The sequence below is a fragment of the Saccopteryx bilineata genome, chromosome 4 (assembly GCF_036850765.1).
Source record: "Saccopteryx bilineata isolate mSacBil1 chromosome 4, mSacBil1_pri_phased_curated, whole genome shotgun sequence".
NCBI classification, from domain to species: domain Eukaryota; kingdom Metazoa; phylum Chordata; class Mammalia; order Chiroptera; family Emballonuridae; genus Saccopteryx; species Saccopteryx bilineata.
In genome coordinates this window covers 165,207,792-165,230,423 of record NC_089493.1, presented here as the reverse complement: position 1 = coordinate 165,230,423, position 22,632 = coordinate 165,207,792, and the positions used below count along the sequence as shown (strand labels likewise).

The following is a 22,632-nucleotide window of genomic DNA, read 5'->3' as shown; positions in this document are numbered from 1 at the left end:
GCACCCCTAACCCAGGGCCAACCTTTAGGGCACCTCAGAGACATTCCAAAGAGCCTCATTCACATCTTCCAGGTGCACAAAAAAAATCCCTAAATGGTTCAGTGATCTGCTCATGTCATCACCATGTTAATGACAGAATGGCTCTGTAGCTGGGCCAGTGGACCCTGGTGTGCAGTGACCATCTAACTTAATTGTCCTACTAGGACACTTTTCAGAGTAGAAGAGGATGTTGTTAATAATTGTACTGGAAGATCAGGAACAAACGGGCTGTCCCGAACAAACCAGAACATATGCTTGTCTTGCCCTGGTGTTACCTAGGGGCCCCATGTCCCAGCAGGGACAAAAAGGCACTAAAATTGAGCAGATGGGAGGATGGGAGAGGAGGTTGTCTTACAGGACAACCAGGAGACTGATCGGTACAGGATGGGCACGAGCCAAGAATGAACGCAGGCCCGAGCAGTGAGAACCAGAAAATTCCCCTTCTTCCTTGACTCCAAGCCAGAAGTCATAGGGCCAGCCCCCTTCCTCAAGCTCAGTCTTGGCAAGTGGGGTCTGTGGGAGGAGAGCAGAGGACAGTGCTGAACACCAAGAATTCCAGGCTGGAGTGGAGGGAGAGAAGCAGACGTTCTAGCCTCAACTCAGCCTACTCCATGCTGTCCCCGTGTGGGGCAGGCCTGCCTGGGGATCCACCTGGTTCTTGCTCCCAAGGAGTTCCAAGCCACAGGCACAAACCACTGAAGCTCACAGCTGCCCATGGAAAGTTCTATGCACAGGGCACCCAAACAGGGCAAAGAAACCCAGTGTGACTACAGGCTCCGGGAAGCAGCCAGGTTTTCTAATCCAAACCCAGCTCCACCACCTGTATGACTTGGGTAGGTTGATCACCTCTGTGCCTTCACTTCCTCAGCTGTAGAGTAGGGAGAACAATGCCTTATCATCATGGTTCTTGTGATGGCCACCAGAGATCACATGCACTTTGCCTCCTACCTGGCATGGAGCTGGTACTCACGAGATGTAACTGGTGTTATCAATGGCAACAGGACTCCTTAATGATTGTGAGGTAGAGAGATGCGGAAGGAATTCCAGGCCAGAAGAACATTTTGAGCTGTTATAGCAGAGGCATTTCAGAACATGGCTGGTAAGAGAGATGCCTAGAGCACAGTGAGGTGTGGGGAAAGGAGCTGGGCCTGAACAGACAGGCCACAGCCAGATGGATGGCTGATGGCCCTGGGCTTCTACTCAGGGAGTGGGCCTTGGGTGGGTAAGCAGAGCTGTGGCTTTAAGAGTGCTCTGAGGACTGCAAAGAGTGAAGGAGGAGAGAACCTGGGTTGGGGGAATGATGAGTGTGAACAAGTATGCCCAGGATGGGGTGGAGCAGGGTGGAGAGTGGCTCCAGGAGAGGGAGAATGGGTTCGATTTGGCGGTTAATCGGATGTACATGTGGGAGAGGGAAGAGAGGGGCATCAGATGATTCAAAAAGAGTAATGGGGACTCCAGAGAGCAGTGAGATGCCAGCTCTACAGTTTGGAAGAGAGGGCATGCAGGTGGGTGGACCTTGTACTGAGGTGGACAAATGTTGGGCAAAAGGCTAATGGACCTCAGCAAGAAGGGCATGGAGGAAGAAAAGAGACAGGTACCTTGGACCCAGACTGGGAGATATTAGCAAGAGCCAACTTTTGGAAGAACTGGTGGTCTTTAGCCCCAAGCAGAAATACTTTGGTGGGGTCTTGATAACTGTCAGCTGTGTCTGCTGCTGGCCTGGGTGTGAGGAGTCCCCTACTGAAGCCATCAGCCATGGAATGAACTGTCCCTGCAGGGACAGTGAGTCCAAGTCATAGGGGTGGCTGAATAGGGACTCGTAGCTTCTGGAATTGGGCAGTATGAGTCCTGGTTTCTGCCTAGCCTCTGTTCAAATCCCAGCTGCACCACTTCCTGGCTGTGTGAACCTTGAGTGACTTAAATGTTCTGAATCTCGGTCTCCTCATGTGTCATACGGGACTAACATAAGGGTCTTACAGAATTACTGTATTATATGAGATAGTATATGTCAGATGCCCCAGCCTAAGCATGACCTAAAGTAACAACTCAGGACTACCAATGACTGAGCATCCCCACAGTAGAGGACCATTCACAGAGGCTTATCCAGGCCCAGGCAGGCACTGGGCTAGAACATCCCATTGATACACTGATGGATTTGTGGTTATCCCTGCTTAACAGTTAAGGAAACTGAGGCTCAGAGTTTAAGGAAATTGCTTAAGGTCACTGAGGCTTACCACCATAATTCTTGCAGTCATGCGTGACCTCCGGAAAGACCTTTGCTTTTCATTAGGTTCTGCCCCACCTCCGGGCCCCAGGCCCATGCCTGTGCCTTTTCCCGCAGGTACGTGTCGGCCCTGACCACGCCCGCGCGCCTCTCTCCTGTGGACTTCCACTACTCGCTGGCCACGCAGGTGCCAACTTTCGAGATTACGTCCCCCAACTCAGCGCACGCGGTCTCGCTGCCACCGGCCGCTCCCATCAGCTACCGCCTGGCGGAGCAGCAGCCGCTCCTGCGGCACCCCGTGCCTCCCGAGCCCGGGCCCGGGGCCGACATGCAGCGCAGCTACGACAGCTACTACTACCCCGCCATGGGGCCCGGGCCGCGGCGCGGCGCCTGCGCGCTGGGTGGTAGCCTGGGCAGCCTGCCCGCCAGCCCCTTCCGCATCCCGGAGGACGACGAGTACGAGACCACGCAGGAGTGCGCGCCCCCGCCGCCACCGCGTGCTCGCGGCGCGTCCCGCAGGACGTCGGCGGGGCCTCGGCGCTGGCGCCGCTCGCGCCTCAACGGGCTGGCGGCGCAGCGCGCACGCGCGGCGCGGGACTCGCTGTCGCTGAGCAGCGGTTCGGGAGGCGGCTCGGCGTCAGCTTCGGACGACGACGCGGACGGGGCGCTGGCTGCCGAGAGCACGCCCTTCCTCGGCCTGCGCGCGGCGCATGAGGCGCTGCGCTCGGACTCGCCGCCGCTGTGCGGGGCGGCGGACAGCAGGACTTACTACTCCCTGGAAAGCCACAGCACCCAGGCCAGCAGCAGACACAGCCGCGGGCCGCCCGCGCGGGCCAAGCAGGACTCGGCGCCCCTCTAGGGCCCTCCCTCCCCCCTCCCCCGTCTTTAAGGAGAAGGGAGACCACCGACTGGAGAAAAGAGGAAAAAAAGAAATAAAAATATTTTTATTTTCTATAAAAGGGAAAAGGTATAACAAAATGTTTTATTTTCATTTTAGCAAAAATTGTCTTATAATACTAGCTAACGGCAAAGACGTTTTTATAAGGAAAATATTTATATGTAACATCCTGATTTACAGCTTCGGAAAAAAAAAAAGAAACAACAAAAAAAAGAGAGATGGGCCAATTTTTTGACTCTTTAATAGAAACCTATATTGTGGTGCCTTTTGCTGTACGCTAATCTGGAGCTCCTGGAGAAAAGTGTGGTTTCTGGGGTGGGGGTGGAGGGAATGTAGGATCCTGAGCTGTCAGAGAAGAGGCTGCGGGGTTGGGGGGTGAGATGCGGGGCAGTGATGGATTGGCCCTTTGCCCCCTTGCAAGTCCTGGGTCCCCTGAGGAAAGGCCAGGGATCCTAGGCTTGGATATAGAGTTGGGGTCAGGTCATGTCCAGAGGGAGACTAAGGCCCAGCGACAGCAACCTGAATGGGGAGGGGGCCTCCCCACTCCTCATAGCTGCTAAGGGAGGGGGCACTGAGTACCAGATCTTCCCAACAGTCCCCGCCCCCCCCGGGAGGGGGCAGCTCTGCCAGGGCCCCAATGATCAAGGCTCCTCCTCCCCCATGGCCTCCAGGACGCCCCTCGTCCTCTGCAGCACCTTCGTTTACAGGTCGTCTTTTCTATTTTACGCCTGCATGTCCTTTGCATTTCAGATTCTTTATAGATTGGATGCATGGTCACGCTGGGACCGAGAAGAGCCACTCAACAGTGTATTTGATCCCCCTTTTAGCAATAAAGTAACCCCATTTCCTTAGCCCAACTCCCAGCCTCCAACCCACCTATGACTTCCACTCCCTCTCCATCTCCGTCCTCCCCACCCCACCCCAAAAAAAACTGGGTCCACTGCTAATTTGTCAAAAAGGTAATTGTTTAAAAAATATCCCAAACCAATGGGAACCCTGCCCTGAAATGTCCAAACACCTGACTGTTGACACTTGAACATTTTTATATTATAAATAAAATCAGAAATAACTCATGTTTGACTGTGTGTGCCTAGCCCCCAGGTGAGGAGGGCAGACAGAGGATGAAGACCTGGGGTGGAGATGTATAGATGTTGATGTGAAGATGGAGAGGGCCAGGGTAATCCCTGGGAGGAAGAAACAATCTTCCTGGCTCCAGTTCCCAGGACAGGCTCCAATCCTCCTCCCTCTTCCAAGAACATTCATAAGGGATCCCCCCTGGCTTCTGGGGAACCCGGCCAAGGAGCTGACGCAGATTACTCTGTTTCAAGCTCAGCCTCAGAGCCCTGACCTGGAGCTACAGAGGCCTGACTGAGGCAGCAGTTTCTGGGCCTAGGTGGGTGAGGAGGGAAGGATTGTGGGGTTGGCACTGGGGCAGCTGAGGCAAGATGACCCTTGGGGCCTCAGGCATGTCACAGGCAAAGTCTGGACATGCAAGGTAGATAATGGGTACCCTCAGCTGCCAGGAGGACCACAGCTGCTACAGCTTGTTAGCCCACAGGGTGTTACACTTTTCCCAACTCTAGCCCTTTAGAACTAGGGCTTGTCTAAACCCGCAGTCCCTGATGAAGAGCACATGATTTCAGACATAGGGAAGGCAGAGAGAGGTAAGTCCAGGGTTAAGAAACCTTTACCCTAGTTGATTAATTTATTAAACCAGTGCCCCGTGCCAGGAACCATTAGGTTCCGGCTCAATATAAGGAAGTCTTCAATTCAAATTGCTCAGGCGTTTTCCTTGTGTGCACACACACACACAAAGACCCCCAGGTTGTATCTGGTCAGTTCAAAGACCTATAGATGGGAGGGACAGAGATTTAAGATTGAGAGGACTTAAGTAGCAACCAGTCCTGAATTCATTTTTTTTAGGATATATTTTTATTTATTCATTTTAGAGAGGAGAGAGAGAGGGAGAGAGAGAGAGAGATTGAGAGAGGAGAGAGAGAGACAGGGAGGAGGAGCTGGAAGCATCAACTCCCATATGTGCCTTGACCAGGCAAGCCCAGGGTTTCGAACCGGCGACCTCAGCATTTCCAGGTCGACGCTTTATCCACTGTGTCACCACAGGTCAGGCCCCAGTCCTGAATTCAAATTCCACCTCCACCCCTCACTAGCTGTGTGATGTCTCTAGGCTACAGTTTCCTCAACTGAAATGGTGATGCTAATATCTACTACAAAGAATTGTGGAAGTTTATATATATATATATATGGCACTAGTATAACTCGGGCTCATGATACAGGCATACTTCAAAGATATAGTAGATTCAGTGACAGACCACAACAGTAGAGCAACTCTTGCAATAATACAAGTCAGAATCTTATTGCTGGTGAAGGGTCTTGTCTTCAATATATAAAATATGCAACATCTGTGAAGCACAATAAAGCAAAACGCAGTAAAATGTATGCCTGTAGGTGCCTGTTAATAGCTAATTTGATGACAGTGATGAGGATATTCTGTATCTTTTATTCCTGAATCACAGAGTGGCAAAAAGTGAATGAAAGGGAGGTTATGGAGAAAAGGGAACTAAAGTCATTGTATTGATTGTGGGGGCACTGGAAAAAACATACATTACAAAGAAACAAATGAAAATAATGAACTAAATGCTACATAAACCTGCAAATCGCTGACCTCTCCTATCCCCCATCTGATATTCTCATCCAGATCCCTCTAGTGGTCCTGAGTTTGCTGTTGGCTTTAAAACTTTCTGAAAGCCAGTAAGTCCTCTATGTGACCCCCAAGTAATTAGAAATGAACTCTTGGTGAACCCACTGACCTCTTCATGACACAGCTTGGTATCCTCAATTGACACTTCTGAGAGCAAGTTGCTGTTACTTTCTAAACTTTCAGTCAGAAACCTCCTCCAGGACTTCAATGAACCCACTGACCTCTCTGTGACCCCAAGTAATTAGGAATGAACTCTTGGTGAACCCATTGACCTCTTCATGACCTAGTTTAGTGTCCTCAGTTGACCTTTCTGAGAGGGAGTTGCTGTTACTTTCTAAACCTTCGGTCAGAAACCTCCTCCATGACGCCAATGAACTCAATGACCTCTCTGTGACCTCGGGTAATTAGAAATGAACTCTTGGTGAACCCATTGACCTTTTCATGACCCCAAACAATTAGAATTGACCTCTTCATGACCCAGTTTAGTGTCCTCATCTGACCCTTTTGAGGGCTGAGTTGCTGTCACCTTCTAAATTTCAGTCAGCAACCTCCTCCATGACTCCAGTGAATCCACCAACTTTTGTGACCCCAAGTAATTCTAAATAACCACCTGGTTAATTCATTGGCCCTATTTGATGCCTGATTAACTACTCTGGATTCTAAAATACCTGCTGAGAGTCTAAGGCCAGAACCTAATCTAGTTCTTGACTCTCATTATTGCAGCGACTCATTCATTTCACAAGTGTGAAAGGGAGCAGGGAGCAGGTATAAGCAGAGAGACCCGTTCTCCATTCATCCTCTCAAATTTCTGTCTTGGGGCATCTTTAGTATACCTGTCAGGAAGAGATGTAGTCCAGTTAAGTGACTTCCCTACTACCACCCTGTATCCAGGAGCACTTAAAACGTGGGTAGCTTCCTGAATCAGTCTTCTCCACTCCTCCAAATCTGTCTTCTCTCTGCCGGGTCATTTTTGGCTAGTCTTCCCAGCACTCCCAGCATCCATGGTGATGGTGACTGCCTGTCCCCTGCCCCTCTAGACTGTGAGCCCCTGTGGACAGGTAGCCAGTCAATCCTTTAATTACCACAGTATCCCCAGCATCCAGCACAATATGCAGTACTGTCGACCGTTGAATGAGGATGAATGCTCAAGAGACGCTGTGGTCAAGAGCCAGAACCAGGTGTTCCTGAGCTGCAGCCACTTTCCAGGACCACCAGGTGGCGCAACAATTTACAGCATCCCACCTGCGGTCCTTCCAGCCCCCGGATTTGAACAGTCCTGGAAAATGGGCATTATTTTGTGAGGTGAACATAATGATCCATTGGAATGCAGGAAAAAAAGTGTTAGAACTTTGATTTAGATTTATTTTTATCTCATCTTTTTAAAATTTCTATTTTTGTGTATGTTTTATAATATACATATTTTAGTACAGTAGTACATGTATATAATTTACAATAAATAATTATACAATTAAGAAAGTGAACTAGGCCCTGGCCGGTTGGCTCAGCGGTAGAGCGTCGGCCTGGCGTGCGGGGGACCCGGGTTCGATTCCCGACCAGGGCACACAGGAGAAGCGCCCATTTGCTTCTCCACCCCCCCCTCCTTCCCCTCCCTCAGCCAAGGCTCCATTGGAGCAAAGATGGCCCGGGCGCTGGGGATGGTTCCTTGGCCTCTGCCCCAGGCGCTAGAGTGGCTCTGGTCGTGGCAGAGCGACGCCCTGGAGGGGCAGAGCATCGCCCCCTGGTGGGCAGAGCTTCGCCCCTGGTGGGCGTGCCGGGTGATCCCGGTCGGGCGCATGCGGGAGTCTGTCTGACCGTCTCTCCCCGTTTCCAGCTTCAGAAAAAGATGAGAAAATTAAAAAGAAAAAAAAAAAAGAAGTGAACTAAATTTTTTTTTTTTTTTACTGATGGGAGGCACAACTAGTGCTCAGGGAAGCACATCTGTCTGCAACGGACAGGGCTTGCTCCTCTGCTGTCACTCACCTGCCCTCAGGAGGTGAACAATGGGAAGCTGACCCCCCAAAATCAAAGGACCTTTGAGACAGTGTGGAGAAAGTACAGAGAGCTCTTTATCTTGCCACACTGTTCTTTAAATTTCACTTAAATGAACAGTTAATTCCCCTCATCAAAATGAAGGGGCCAGATGGTTTGATTATAAAATACACTCCAGCTGATCCAAATTAAACAATCTGGATTTAAATCACTACATCTCTCCACAGACTTGCATGTCCCCTGTAATATGAGTGGGCTTTTAAATGCTGGGTACTTAGTTGCAAGGTTGACTTCTTAACTAAATATATTACCACTGAGGTCAAACTGCTGGCCAAACCACCATAATCCATTTTAAAAACAGAAAGGGTTTATTCATTATAGCTGTATTAAGGGTGCCATCACCCTCAACCCCACTTGTCAGTCTGAGGAACACAGGGTTTAACGGATGCTAGTCTGTGATCATCATGTGGCAAATTTCTCTCTCTTCGCAGAAAAGTCCTTTGCTAACATTTCTGAGTCACTAGGAGAGTGAAAGAAATAGCCTAAAAAAAAAAATTCAACAACTAGTCAGTTCACCTTTTCCCAAGACCAAGGATTAATGGCTTCCATAACCTTCCCCCACCAAACATCTTTGGGCTTGTTGACAAGTGTCTGTTTGCAAGGCAGAGTGTCTTTTATTCCTGTAACAGTAGATCTGAACAAGAGGCCACCTCTGGAGCGCAGAGACCTGGCAGCACCAACATAAAGACCAAAAAAATAAACAGAGCCACGGTCCCATCCCACTCACACACTGTGATGCCTGTGGGACAGATGGGGTGGCACACACACGCACTGTCTATTTATTCCAAAACATCAACTGTAATGTAAGAGCAATGTAAGTCACAGGTCATCCGGAAGAGGGAAAAAATGGAGAGGAGGACAGCACTATCTCCACCTTTCTTCCCAGAGAGTCAGGGCCACCAGGGGTCAGAGAGCAGCCCTGCAACAGGCTTTTCCTTCATCTTATTTCATCCTGTAACTGATATCAGTTCCAAAACGATCTTTAAAGGGGGTCCTTATATATATATATAATTATATATATATAATTCCTATATATATATACATTTATGTCTGTATAAAAGAAAGCAGTAGTAGCCTCAGTGGACGGAAGGTGAGGGGGACGCACAGACGAGCGGAGACAGCTTGGCATAGAGGGAGCAGGCCCAGGTCCTGGATTATTGCAATGTGAGACAGGAGAATGGGGTGTGATTCCAGAGGCTCTGGGTGGAGGGAGGAGGGAGGGAAGATAGTGCTGGTGGTCTGCAGATCTGCTGCCGGTCAACTCAGAGGAAGTAGGAGGAGAAAGAGTAGGGGTCCAAGCTGAGACCTGGAGTCAAGATCTGCCCTTGGAAAGGGAGATGAGGGAAGGACTTGTGAGAAGATGAGGGCCCGGGAAGTTGACTGGCCTTCCGGCTTCACCAGTGAGATGGCATCTAGAGCATGCACACAACCGGCCTACAAAATGAGGCGCCGTGTGCAGAGGGATGTGAGGGCTGGGGAGAGGGTCTGAGGTCCAGCAAAGCCCCAGGATGCAAGGTCAATGCCATGAATAGCATCTCCATCTCCTTGGCCCACAGGGCTCCCCACACCCCTCTGGCTGCCCGTCAACTGCCGGGAGCTGGCCCGAGTGGCCCCTGGCTGGAATTGTGCTCTCTGACCCCTCTGGGGGCATTTGCCTGCCTCTGGGGCCTGCCCATCCATGCCAGCTAAGTATCAGGTCCAGTGGTATCCTTCGTGGCTTTGCTACCAGTCACAGTTCCGTGGCCCTGGCTGAGGGCAGGGCTTGAGTGTGCCTTGCGGAGGGAGGGGTCATCCCCTTCCAGAGTGGCCAGCCGGGCCTCAATCCGCTCCAGGTCATCTGAGCCCACTTTGATTTTCACAGCCAGGAGGTGGATATAAGTCTCATAACGGCTTTTCTAGGGAAAGAGCAGAAAAAGGCCAAAGTCAAAAGACAACTATTTGTATCTTAGATGAAAAAGACTAATTTTCTTAATATTGAGAACTCTCACAAATCAATAAAAATGAAATAAACAATCCAACAAAAATAATAGGCAAGCACAGGTAACAAATGTAAAAATAAACAAATGGGATTAAACTTCTGTTATCAAAGGACACAATCAATAGAGTAAAAAGGCAATCTAAAGAATGGGAGAAAATATTTACAAGTCATATCTCTGCTAAAGGTCTATTATCCAGCATGTATTAAAAAAGAAACTACAAAAAACTCAATCGATAAATGGACAAGGGACTTGAATAGACATCTCTCCAAAGAAGATGTACAAATGACCAATAAGCTCATGAGAAGATGCTCAACACCACTAATCACTAGGGAAATGCAGATCAAAACCACAATGAGATATCACCTCACACCCATTAGGACAGCTACTGTAAAAGGAAAAAGAACACCAGAAAATACCAAGTGTTGGTGAGGATATGAAGGAACTGGAACCCTTGTGTGCTGCTGATGGGAATGTAAAATGGTATAACGCTGTAGACAGCAGTATGGCTCATGCGCAAAAAGCAGAAAATAACATTACCATGTGATCCAGCAACCCACTTCTGGGTATGTATCGAAAAGAACTGAAAGCAGGGTTTCAAAGAAAAGGATTGACCCTTCCCTCTGCAAGACACACTCAATATTTGCACACCCATGTTCATAGCAGCATTATTCACAATAGCCAAAAGGTGGTAGCAAACCAAAAATCCATCAGGAGATGAATGGATAAACACAATGTGGTATATACATGCAATGGAATATTATTCAGCCTTAGAAAGGAAGCAAATTCTCACATATGCCACGAGATGAATAAACCTTGAGGACATTATGCTAAGTGACGTAAGCCAGTCACAAAAACTCAAGTTTTGTATGATTACACTTATAGGAAGTACCTAGAGTAGTCCAATTCATAAAGATAGAAAGTAGAATTGTGGTTGCCAGGGGCTGGGGGTGGGGGGCAGCTTGAGGAGTTGTTTTAACAGGTATAGAGTTTCAGTGTGGGACGATGAAAAAGTTCTGGAGATTGGTTGTACAACAATGTGAATAGACTTAACACTACTGAAGGACACTTTCAAATGATTAAGATAGTAAATTTTATGGAATGTGTATTTTATCACCATTAAAATTTTCTAATCTAGCCTGAGTAGGCAGTGGCACAGTGCATACAGCATCAGACTGGAACACAGAGGACCCAGGTTTGAAACCCCAAGGTCACTGGCTTGAGCATAAACTCACCACCTTGAGTGCGGGTTTGCTTTAGCTTGAGCCTAAAGGTCACTGGCTTGAAGCCCAAGGTCACTAGCTTGAGCCTAAGGTCGCTGGCTTCAGCAAGGGGTCACTCACTCTGCTGTAGCCCCTCCAGTCAAGGCACATATGAGAAAGCAATCAATGAACAACTAAGGTGCCACAATGAAGAATTGATGCTTCTCATCTCTCTCCCTTCCTGTCTCTCTGTCCCTATCTGTCCCTCTCTCTCTGTCTCTCTCTCTGTCTCTGTCACACACACACAAAAATTTCTAATCCAAATTAAAATAGCAATAAGACATCACTTATTCAACATATCTGATTGGTGAAGATTAAAACATTCAATAGTGTGCAGTGTTGGTGCAGGCATGAAGAGAGAAGTGAATGCACAAGCTATTAAGTGGGTTGTAAATTGGTAGACATTTAGGAGGGAGATTTGATAGTGGCTGAGGGCCTTGACGCTGAGCCTCAGGCCCACACCACAGCTGGTGAGAACCAGCAGGTAAGGGTCAGGAGACTCTATTCTTGCCCAGCTCAGGCACATGAACAGAAAGATCCTTCATTGCTGGGCTTCACCTCCCCTCCCCCAACACCTGCCACGCCTCCCCCCAGTTAAGCCAGGTGGAAGTGAGAAAGACCAGGGCACTGGAGCTACAATCTATGCCTGGGTGAGGATCCTGGCTCCTGCACTTCTTAACTGTGTCACCTCAGGTGAGTGGTCTAACCTCTCCAAGCCTCAATTGCCCTGTCTGTAAAATGGGGATATTAACAGAAGCCATTTCACAGAGTTGCTATGAGAGTTAAATCAGTTAATATAAGGCAAGTGACAAGAATCACACCTGGAAATTCACAAGAGATTAGCCCACTTTAGCTTGTGCCATCACCATTTGTATGCTGTTGAGTAGATCTGAGAAAACTTCCAAAAGCTACGAAGCTTCATGTTTTTCAAAAGGTCAGGATCTATCCTGGAAATTCTCCTCTGTCCCCTACACCTCAATAGAAAATCAGTGTGGAACTGTGGGAACTGAGATTGGTGACTTCCTGCCCTTCCTGCTTTGGGGACTTCTTAGCTCATTCTCAGTTGCTCTGTCCATGCCCGTGTGCAGGGCAATCCGAAGGGCAGTCCAAAATGGACAAGTGGTCCTTGCCTTCCTCCCCCAAACCAACCCTCATCCTTCACCCCATGAAGACGCTACTGTTAGCCCCATCGTGAGGCAGAATTAGGTGGTGGGCAGAGAAATGCGATGGAAAGGACAGAGCTTAGGAGAGACTAAGTTGCTCTTCTTGAGAAATGTGTGAAAGAGAAAAATGAGACAAAGGGGGAAGGTCACCTGGATAGGGCTTGAGAGTTCTGTAGCTTGCTTGGAAAGGTTTCCTGAGAATTTGGGCATATAGGGGAGTGGAGGTGAGGAGGGGCCCGGAGAAGAATGAAAGGGGCGGTGGATGGGGAGAGGAGGAATCCAGTGGAGCTCGGCTCATGCTTTTTGAGAGACACAATTGACTGATTAACAATTGACAGCTGGATTGTGCAGACTGGCCCACAGGAGGCCGTGCATAGTTGGTGATTGCCTCAGGGGAGCCCCCCAATGGGGAACCTGCAAACTAGGAGCCCTGGTTATGGAATGACATTAGTGGAAGAGGTGGAAGATGAGAGCCAGCCCCTCTGGCCCAGCTCTGTCCTTCACAATCCGCCCCACAGAGAACCCACCTCAAACGTGAGATAGTGCTCCTTCAGCCGGCTCTCCTCTGCCTCCTTGGACTTGTGGCCCCTCTCCACGGGGTGACACCTGTGCTCAGCCAGCTCCGTAGTCACCTGCCTCAACTTATTCTCATGCGAACGCAATTGCTCCTCCTACAAAAGCAAGCCCTGGGCTGTGAGGTCCCACTCTCAGGGTGGCATAGGGTACATCTAAGGCTGTCCTGCCAGGGTCTGCTTCACCACAGGGAAACTGAGGCCTGATCAGGGTCATCAATACCTGGGGCAGAGCCAGGCTCCAGACCCGAGGGAGTGCTTCCTTCCTTCCTCTCTGCTCTTGTGGGCATCAGCTCTCCCAGAGACGCCCCAGCAGGCTCAGGAGGTGAGAGACCCTCAATTTTTTTTTTTAAGCTGGAAACGGGGAGAGACAGTCAGACAGACTCCTGCATGCGCCCGACAGGGATCCACCGGGCACGTCCACCAGGGGCGACGCTCTGCCCACCAGGGGGCGATGCTCTGCCCCTCTGGGGCGTCCCTCTGCCGAGACCAGAGCCACTCTAGCGCCTGGGGCAGAGGCCAAGGAACCATCCCCAGCGCCCGGGCCATCTTTGCTCCAATGGAGCCTCAGCTGCGGGAGGGGAAGAGAGAGACAGAGAGGAAGGAGGGGGGGTGGAGAAGCAAATGGGCACCTCTCCTATGTGCCCTGGCCGGGAATCGAACCCGGGTCCCCCGCACGCCAGGCCGACGCTCTACCGCTGAGCCAGCCGGCCAGGGCCGAGACCCTCAAATTTGTACATGCACATATACACTCCCTGACACAGACATACAATCCTCCAGAGATGCCCCTGGCTCTATGGACTCCCACATGCACACCCAACATGCTAGACCAAGGCAGCCTGACCCCAGCTGCCCCTGGCTCCATACAACGCACTCACTCTCTTATACTCATACCGGACACACATGATGGTCACAGACCCAGGATCACACAGGAAGGCAGGCAGAGACACTGTGACAGACAAGTACACACACACACATCCCACCCACCACAGTACAGCCGCGTCACTTTGTGCTATGCGGGCAATGGGCTGTGTGCGTGTGTGTAGACACATGTATGACATGGGTGTGTGCACTGAGTAGGCAAGTGTAGGGGTCTCAGTAGAGAGACCCAGGACAACAGCCCTGCAGGAGAAGGGCCAGCAACTGGCAAAGACAGGAAGTGAGAAGCTTCCCCTGCCCTCTGCCTCTCAAGTAGTGGTCTTCCATTTATTCTCTCCTCACACACACACAAAAAAAGACAAAAACTGAGAAACTGGAATATGGATGAATTGGAGTTTTTTTAGGATTCCAAATAAAACATTTAAGGGTAGATGACTGGATGAGGGGTCAGCCAAGTTTCTCTATCCCTAGCTCCCTATGACACACATACTTGTTCAGGTTCATGCCCAAACACACGATGCCCACAGACCCACAGTCACAGCCACAGGATACACCACCATTGGCACAAAAGCACACCCATGCCGGTGCTGTGCAAGGCCTGTCTTCCTATCTGGAGTGGGGTGTGGTGGGAATGGGAGAGAACATCTGCCCTTCGCCTTGTCTCTGAGCCCAGCACTCCGTGCAGTAGCTGGGGTGAGGGTCGCTGAATGAGGGGCCGGCATGGGGGAGGCAGCCAGGGAGGCGGTGCGTGACCCCAGGAGTGCATACCTGGCAGAGGTGCGTACCTGGCAGAGACGGGTGGTGCAGGAGGGCAGCAGGGGCCGACAGAACTTCTTCATGGAGCTGACAGCAGCTGGGAAGGCCGGGGCTGAGAAGATGGCAGCCACCAGGTTGATCCTCAGGATCCAGGACAGCATTTCTTCTTTGCTCCTGGGGACAGGGCAGGAGGGAAAAGGGCACCAGTTTCTCACAGTAGAATCTCCCTCTTCCCGACCTAGCACCCAGCACCCAGCACCCAGCAATGGCCTGGCAGAGACAGAGCACAAATACCTCCATACAGCTGGGTGAAGAAGTGCGGAGGAGGGCGGGGTCGGGGTTGGATGCGCCTGGTCCCATCCCCAGGCAAGAACTGGATTTTCACAGGACAATAAAGCTGCCAGGTCCAGAGCTAATGGCCACGGAGCTAACGGATGGGTCCTAGAGTGAGCTGGCCCAGGAATTATTCGAGGCAGCTGGCTGTCCCCACTACCTTCCCAGGCAAATGCATGCCCATCCTGACAGCTCACGGACTAGCCTCTCTCATATGAAACATGAACCCCAATCTGAAGTCACAGAGAGGTGGAGTGCAGGGGCCCAGACGGAAGGCCTTACAGAGAAACTGTAATGGGCAGGGCAAGTCTTTCCTACCCATTTCCCACCCCTACTAATGGTCAAGGATGGTTCATAGGCTCCACCTGCCCTGTATGTAGGGAGTTCAGCGCACATCCAAATCACCAGGAGAGCTCGTTAAAACCCAATTGCTGGCTCATCCCCAGAGCTTCTGATTCAGCAGGTCTGAGGAAGGGCCAAAGAAAGTGCTTTTCTAACAAGTTTCCAGGAGGTCTGAGGAAACCACACTTGGAGAACCAGGGCTATGGGGACCCTTACTGTGGGTTTGTGCTGAGCGATCCACTCCTGCAGGGCGAGCTGAGGGTGCCCCACTGAAGCGGGAGAGGGGAGGGGTGTGGGGTGGGCTCCATGTTGCAGGCCCTGAGTCCCCCAGGAAGCAGGGGACTCCCACTCCTACTTACGGTGCCTGGAAGAGGAAGACCCTCCAGTCAGCCGTCTTCAGCTTGAGCACGTTGGACTTCTTGCTGTAGTCGGAGGCCCTGGTGGCCAGAGCATGGTGCACGCGAATGGCGTTCTTCAAGTCACCCTCAGACAGAGCTTTGTCAGGCCTGTACTCATCCTGGACGGGCGGGGGTGGGGAGCCTCTGTCAGGACCAGGCTCTGGCTTACTGACCCGCATTTCCCACTCTCACCAGCCCTCCTCCTCGCTCTCCCTCCTTCTGTTGACATAGCTCCCTCTATTTGCAACTCCTGTCGCAGTGATGCCATGCCAACCCCAAGAATCACTGCAGCTCAGCTTATCCCAGAGGCCTGAACAAGCCTTACACTGGGTATCCTGAGCCTCTGAGCACATAAAAGACCCCTCCCTGAAACCAGCATCTACCTGTCTAAGCCCCAGGTCCTTCCCAGGACCCTCTGGGCCCTACAAGGCAGGGGCTGAATGGGGAAATGAGCTGGCCCTTCCTGAGTAAGGACACTGAGGCAGTCTCTCACCTTCTGCAGGTACAGGATGGTCCCTTTGAGCACCGCGTAGAATTTCTTCCAGCCACGCCTCCCACGGGGTGCTGGGGACAGGGCACACACAGGTAGTGTGGCTGCAGCCACCCATCCAATATCTGCTCCCCTGCCTCCCTCACATGTCTGCCTGCACATAAATCCCCAGAGGAGTGGCAAAGGGGGCAGGCCCCATCTAGACTAGCATCCCTCCTCATGTCCCTTCCCCCGCCTGACACCCACTCCTCTTGCCATCCATGTCGGCGTGAGTCTTCCGGGTCAGCACACCATGCTTGTAGGTTGTAGCACTGAGAGCCTGTGGGACATCCAGGAAGGGATTGCCACCATCCAGGATCCGTGTCACCTTCTTTGTGCCAGTCCCAAACTTGTCATCCACCAGCTCAGATAGTGATTTCCTCAGCTCGTCCTCATCACTGGAAAAGTACTAGGTCTGAGCACCACCTCCGAGGAGGCTTCAGCCCCACAGCGACATGCCTTCTCCCCACCAACCACTCCCCTGGAAGCCGGTCGAGGTGAAGAGCAGAGAAGAGGAAGTTCCAATTCCAGATCATAGATCCAGATCTTTGACTCCTCCCTCAAGTCTTCAGTTCTGACCCCTGACCTCTGATCTTTGGTTGTTCCTCCAAGCTCCAATCCTCACCCTGATCACAAAGTTGGAGACCTTAATCACAAAGTTGGAGACCTTACTATCTCCAGACCTTCTTCCTGGTCTTCCTTCTCCTCTCTCCACCACTGAAAGCCCAGCTCCAGGTAGGAGTAACTCATGGCCAGACGAAAGTTGCTGCTCAAGCCCCACAGACATGTGGAGGGACGGCAGGTAGTAAATGAGGATCCCCATGAGCCCTGGTAGAAGAATACCAGCTCTTTCCTGTGGGGTTGAGACTCCTAGAAATCTCTGCTTGGAACTTCCACGCAGATTCAAAGACCCAGGCCACCCTGGGAAACACAGCAGGGCAGGGCAGCCACTTTCCCCCGAGCCTCTCGGTCTCCCAACTAGCAAGGTCACCACACCACTTTCCAAATGACTGGGCATCTCCAAGACTCACTGCTTTCACAGGGGAAGAAGTTAGGGGGAAGTCATCCTTCCCTACTACCAAGAAGAGCTGCCACCAAAATATGATCATATTCTTTTTTTTTAATATTTTATTTATTGATTTTTTAGAGAGAGAGGAGTGAGAGAGAGAGAGAGACAGAGAGAGAGAGAAGGGGGAGGAGCAGGAAGCATCAACTCCCATATGTGCCTTGACCAGGCAACCCAAGGTTTCGAACCGGCAACCTCAGTGTTCCAGGTCGACGCTTTATCCCACTGCGCCACCACAGGTCAGGCCAAATATGATCATATTCTTGGGGTTAAAGGAAACCCATGCCTATCCCCAGTACAGAAAAACAGTGTGGGTATCATGGAACTAAAGTCACAGTCCAATCTATTCCATAGAAGTGTAAACACTGAACACTTTTTTTTAATTGGCTTATTTTTCTTTTTATTATTGAATTTTTTCTCTTTTCATTTTATTCTTTTTTTTTCTTTTTTTAAATTAATTCTAATGGGGTGACATTAATCAATCAGGGTACATAGGTTCAGAGAAAACATCTCCAGGTTATTTTGACATTTGATTATGTTGCATACCCATCACCCAAAGTCATATAGTCTTCTGTCACCTTCTATCTGGTTTTCTTTGAACACTGAGCACTTTTTATCAAGACAGGAAACAAACCCAAAAAGGAACTCAATACCAGATGCTTGGCCAGCTGGATAGGGGTCACCAGAGCCCTGGGTTGGGAGAAATCAGCACCATGGAGAGTGACAGGAGTAATTTCCCTTACACCCCCCAGCATCTTCCACTTTCCCCTCCCAGTAATTCAGTCTCCCCATACCTGTGCCCATGGGCACTACTCACATGGCCCATTCCAGTTTTTCGTTCTTGATGGAGTTGTAAAGGGTCTGGGAGAGGAGTAAAGAGAGGGGAGCTCTGATGAAAAATCAAAGAAATCTCCCTCTACCTCTAGCAATGTGGATGCAGTAAGGGAGTACTTTTAAGCCAGTGGAGTTAAGTGCATGTTTGATTCATACTTGTTTGTTGGATGGGTGAGTGAATGGGGGATGAGGGGTGGATGACTGGATGTAGGGTGTGTGGGGGAGAGTTTAGGAGTGTAGGGGATGTCTGAGTGGGTGATAGGTGAATGACCAAGTGGATGGGTGAGTAGATGGAAGGATGGATGCAGGCAAGGCTGGGTAGGTGGGTGAATGAGTAGATGAGGAGAAAAGGATAAGTGAGTGGTGGGACTAAGATTATTTGATCTCATAAATACGTTCTTAAGTGCTCCTTGATGGTGAGAACATAATTATGTTAAGAGTGTTAAAAACAATCTTCTAGTTTTTAACCCTAGACTCATATCCAACTGTTCAGCTAGTATCTCTAGATCCTTCAAACCCACTATTTAAAACTAAATTCCTCTTCTACCCCCCAAAATCCTCCTTCTCTTCCTCCAAGGCCAAGAATGGACCAGGCTTGAAAGGTCAGAGTTCTACTCGAGGCTTCAGCCTCAAAAAAAAAACTAGATTCCTTCTATTCCTGGTGATATTGAAGAAATGAGTGAGCTTTTCTTGATGGTGAAAGTGATGGCAGTGGTGGTGGTAAAGATGGTGGTGGGGGCCATGGCAGCTGTGACATTTGGTAGCAGTGTTGATGATTACCATGACAAAAATAGTGATAATGTAGCACTAAAAACAGGTCTCACAAAGCCTACCTCTTTGCCTTTTTCAAGAAACAGAGAGCAGTCAAATGTTGAGCTAGATGGTCTTTAACTCTGGCCCAAAGTCAGAGTGGCCCTGACCCTGGTATTAAGAATCTGGAATATCAGGATCTAGTGGGGCAGAGACCTCTCTCCTCTCCACCCACCCTGGCACAGTTGGGGGAATGGGGACCCATAGCATGTTATACCTTCAGCAGGTCTTTGGCAAAGTCTTGGCCATCATTCAGCTGGTCCAAGTTGGCAATGAATTGCTGGCAGGACATCTTCTTGCCAATGTTCTAAAATGGAGAAATGGTTCTGCCTGAGAGTAGGGGCAGAGGCTGGTGTGGTCCCCACGCCTGCCCTGCCCTGCCCTGCCCAGCCAGGAAAGATGAGGCAGCATCAAGGGCAGGACTTCCCTTTGTCTCCAAGAGTTTTCAAAACTCTTTTCCACTTTCAAGATTCTATTTGATCCTCAAGCATCCTGAGAAGTTGGGGTTCTCCCAAACCCAGATGAATGAGTCAGGTTGAATCAAGTATTACAATAGTTGACATTTGCCAGGTGCCTACTATGTTCCAAGTATTGAACTTGACATGCATTATCTTGTTTCCTTCTCACAACAAGGAAAAGGTGAGGTGGTTGTTATTATCATCTCCATTTGACAGGTAAGGAAACTGAGGTGCAGGAAGGTGATGTGCCCATGATCACACAGAAAGGAAGTGGAAGGGCTGAGCGCATCTAATACCAAAGCCCATGCTCTCACCCACTACTCCATGGCTAACTGTCCCAAGGTCACACAGCTCCAGGACTTGAACCCAGGCCTCTTGGCTCCTGAGTAGAAGCTCTGTATTTTGTCAAAACTGTCTCACCCTCTCACCTATACAGAGGGGCAGCAAGACCTCCAAGAGGTAGGTGAAGTGAAGAAGAGTTTGGTCTAATGAGAGTCAAAAACCAATTCCCACCAACACATATGGGTACCCTGTGCAGAGCTGTGGTGGGACCAAGGAAATTAGAGCAGATGGCTCTACTCCAGGAGGTACAAACAGACAAAAGCTGAGAATAAGTGTACCCTAAGTTCTGCCTTCTTTTTTTACCCACCGAGTAGCAAACGGGCTCCAGCCCTTCAAATCCAACACCTGATACTTTCAGACTCTCCTTCCAGTATCTACACTTGAGGAAACACTGGGTAACACTTTATCTTTGTGAATATGAAGACCCTTGAACACCTGATACTTATTGAGGCAGGATTTTATGAATTTAGGTTTGCTATAAGGCAGTTTCTCCCAAGATTTACCTATCAATGGAGTAGGGATTCCCCCAAAAAGGATTTTATAATCAATTAAGTTTATTTACATGTTTCAGAGTCTTTAACATGCTTAAATGTGCTGAAAGTCTCCAAGGAGAGGATTCCATAGACAATTTCCCAAATTTATTGACCTTGGCACTGTTTTAACAAAGAGAATTTATTAACACCATGTGCAACACTCATACACTGAAGAGAATAATTCAGAAAACAATGATATTAGACTTTCTAAGTAGCTGACAAGCAAGAATTTTCCACACCTTTTCCAAAGACTTAAAGAGAAAAGATCTTATGTGTGTCTGGATACAGTGTGTTTCATATGTTTATATATATGTTTTACATGTACATGCATGTATGTATATGCATATCTAGCCATTATGTGTTCATTCATAATAGAGGAGTATGAGGGTGATATTGATAATACTGTCTGAGTTCCACACACACTGAACATTCCCCAGCCATCATTAGGGACTGCAAATCAAAAAATAACCAGGCAAGTTTGCCAATCCTAATAACAACAGACTATCTGGTTGCCCTCCCAGAAGAAACAATTGCTGGTCAAAATGTTAATTAAACATCTGAGTGAAGGCCTCTGAGAAATATTAAAGCAGCAAGGGCTTCAAGAGTAAATATCCTGCAAAGAAGGGAGCTATGGGGAGGTAAGCCCAACAAGGAGCAGCTTTCCAGGTGCTTTTCGAAGCACCTGCCAGCTCACAAGCAGCGGCCAACAGGCTGAGCAACTGAGTGGTCTGCCAGGACGGGAGAACAAAAATTGGAGCTCAGGACCCACCAAGGACAAGGGACCCCGAGAAACACCCTGGTTATACTTCAAAAAAAATAAAACTACCTGACCAGGTGGTGGTGCAGTGGATAGAGCGTCGGACTGGGATGCAGAAGGACCCAGGTTCGAGACCCCGAGGTCACCAGCTTGAGCGCAGACTCATCTGGTTTGAGCAAACAGCTCACCAGCTTGGACCCAAGGTTGCTGGCTCCAGTTGCTGGCTCCAGCAGGGGGTTACTCGGTCTGCTGAAGGCCCACGGTCAAGGCACATGTGAGAAAGCAATCAATGAACAACTAAGAAGTCGCAACACACAACGAGAAACTGATGATTGATGCTTCTCATCTCTCTCCGTTCCTGTCTGTCTGTCCCTGTCTATCTCTGCCTCTGAAAAAATAAATAAATAAAAAGAGAAAAAAAAAATAAAACTAAGATAAGAAATACCAAAGGGTGTTCTTCAGACTAAAGGAAAATTATCCCAGATGGGAGCACGGAGATGCAGAAAGAAAAGAAGAGCAACAGAAATGGTGGCCAAATCAAAATGAATATTGATCGTGGGAAGAAATAATAATAAAGTTTTCTGGGGAATTAAACATAGAGAGAGATGTAGTAGTTAAAGCCATGATAACAGTAGTATATACTGTATTTTTCACTCCATATAAGACGCACCTGACTGTAAGACACACCTTGGGTTTTAAGGAGAAAAATAAGAAAAATATATTTTTTGAACCAAATGTGTGTTAAAATATTTAATAAAATACCATATTTTTTGCTTTATAAGATGCACGGGCATTTTCCCCTCCACTTTTGGGGGAAAAAAAGTGTATCTTACATAGCAAAAAATACAAGTTGAGAGACCAATAAATGGAGTTAACATGATTTAAAGTTATTTCATTGCCCATGAATTGGTAAGAGATTTTATAAATCAAGAATGCATATGATTTATAAATCAAAAACACAAAAAATAAAATTCTAAAGGAATGCACAACTAGCAAGTTAACAAAATTCCCCTCCAAAATACTTAAATAATCCAAAAGTAGATAAGAAAAAAAAGAAACATAGGACAGACGTCAAAGAAAAAACATATATAGTAGCCTGGTATGTGTAAACTCAAATATATTAATAATTCATTATATGGTCAAATTAAGAGGCAAATATTATCAGACTTTTTTTTTTAAGTATATGATACAAGAGATAGATTGTAAATGTACAGGAACAGAAATCTTTCAAACAAAGGATAGAAAAATGTATAAATGCAAACACTAACAAAATAATTTCACTACAACCACACTAATATCTGACAAAATTTACTTGAAGACAGGACGCATTACTAGAGATAAGGAGAGACAAATAATAATGATAAAAGGGACAGTCAACAGAAGATATAAGCATCCTAAATTTGTATGCAACTAATAACAGAGCCTCAAAAAAGAAAAGACAATAATTGAAAGAACCAAGAGGAGAAAGATATATTCACAATCTTGGCTAAGATTTTAACACTGCTCTCTTGGTAACAGGAAGAACAAGAATACTAAACAATTAATTAGTTAACAACAATTAAATAATGCTAATAAATTAGATAAACCTAGACAAAACAGATAAATTCCTACAAACACACAAACCACCAACTGGCTCAAGAAGAAACAGGAAATCTGAATAAGACCTATAACAAGTAAAGAAACTGAATCAGAA

At 48.5% G+C, this 22,632-nt stretch overlaps 2 protein-coding genes across 7 annotated transcripts in view; one reads left to right on the top strand and one right to left on the bottom strand.

Annotated features, from left to right (window-relative positions):
• Window positions 1–3,251, top strand: part of NRG2 (neuregulin 2) — a 199,170-nt gene extending 195,919 nt beyond the window's left edge. For all 5 annotated transcript variants that reach the window (XM_066272678.1, XM_066272676.1, XM_066272677.1 and 2 more), the window contains one exon: window positions 2,381–3,251. In XM_066272678.1, coding sequence (XP_066128775.1) covers window positions 2,381–3,122 — 742 coding nt within the window. In that variant the 3' untranslated portion in view covers window positions 3,123–3,251. The remainder of the gene's footprint in view (window positions 1–2,380) is intronic.
• Window positions 3,252–8,519: 5,268 nt separating this feature from the next.
• Window positions 8,520–22,632, bottom strand: part of PSD2 (pleckstrin and Sec7 domain containing 2) — a 47,687-nt gene continuing 33,574 nt past the window's right edge. The window contains exons 7-14 of one of the 2 annotated variants that reach the window (XM_066272674.1): window positions 19,067–19,156; window positions 18,023–18,066; window positions 16,347–16,537; window positions 16,104–16,174; window positions 15,572–15,729; window positions 14,567–14,711; window positions 12,858–13,001; window positions 8,520–9,824 (exon numbers count right to left, since the gene is read on the bottom strand). In XM_066272674.1, coding sequence (XP_066128771.1) covers window positions 9,615–9,824; window positions 12,858–13,001; window positions 14,567–14,711; window positions 15,572–15,729; window positions 16,104–16,174; window positions 16,347–16,537; window positions 18,023–18,066; window positions 19,067–19,156 — 1,053 coding nt within the window. In that variant the 3' untranslated portion in view covers window positions 8,520–9,614. Of the gene's footprint in view, window positions 9,825–12,857; window positions 13,002–14,566; window positions 14,712–15,571; window positions 15,730–16,103; window positions 16,175–16,346; window positions 16,538–18,022; window positions 18,067–19,060; window positions 19,157–22,632 lie in introns of those variants that run through there. The other variant, XM_066272673.1, reaches the window with a different exon arrangement.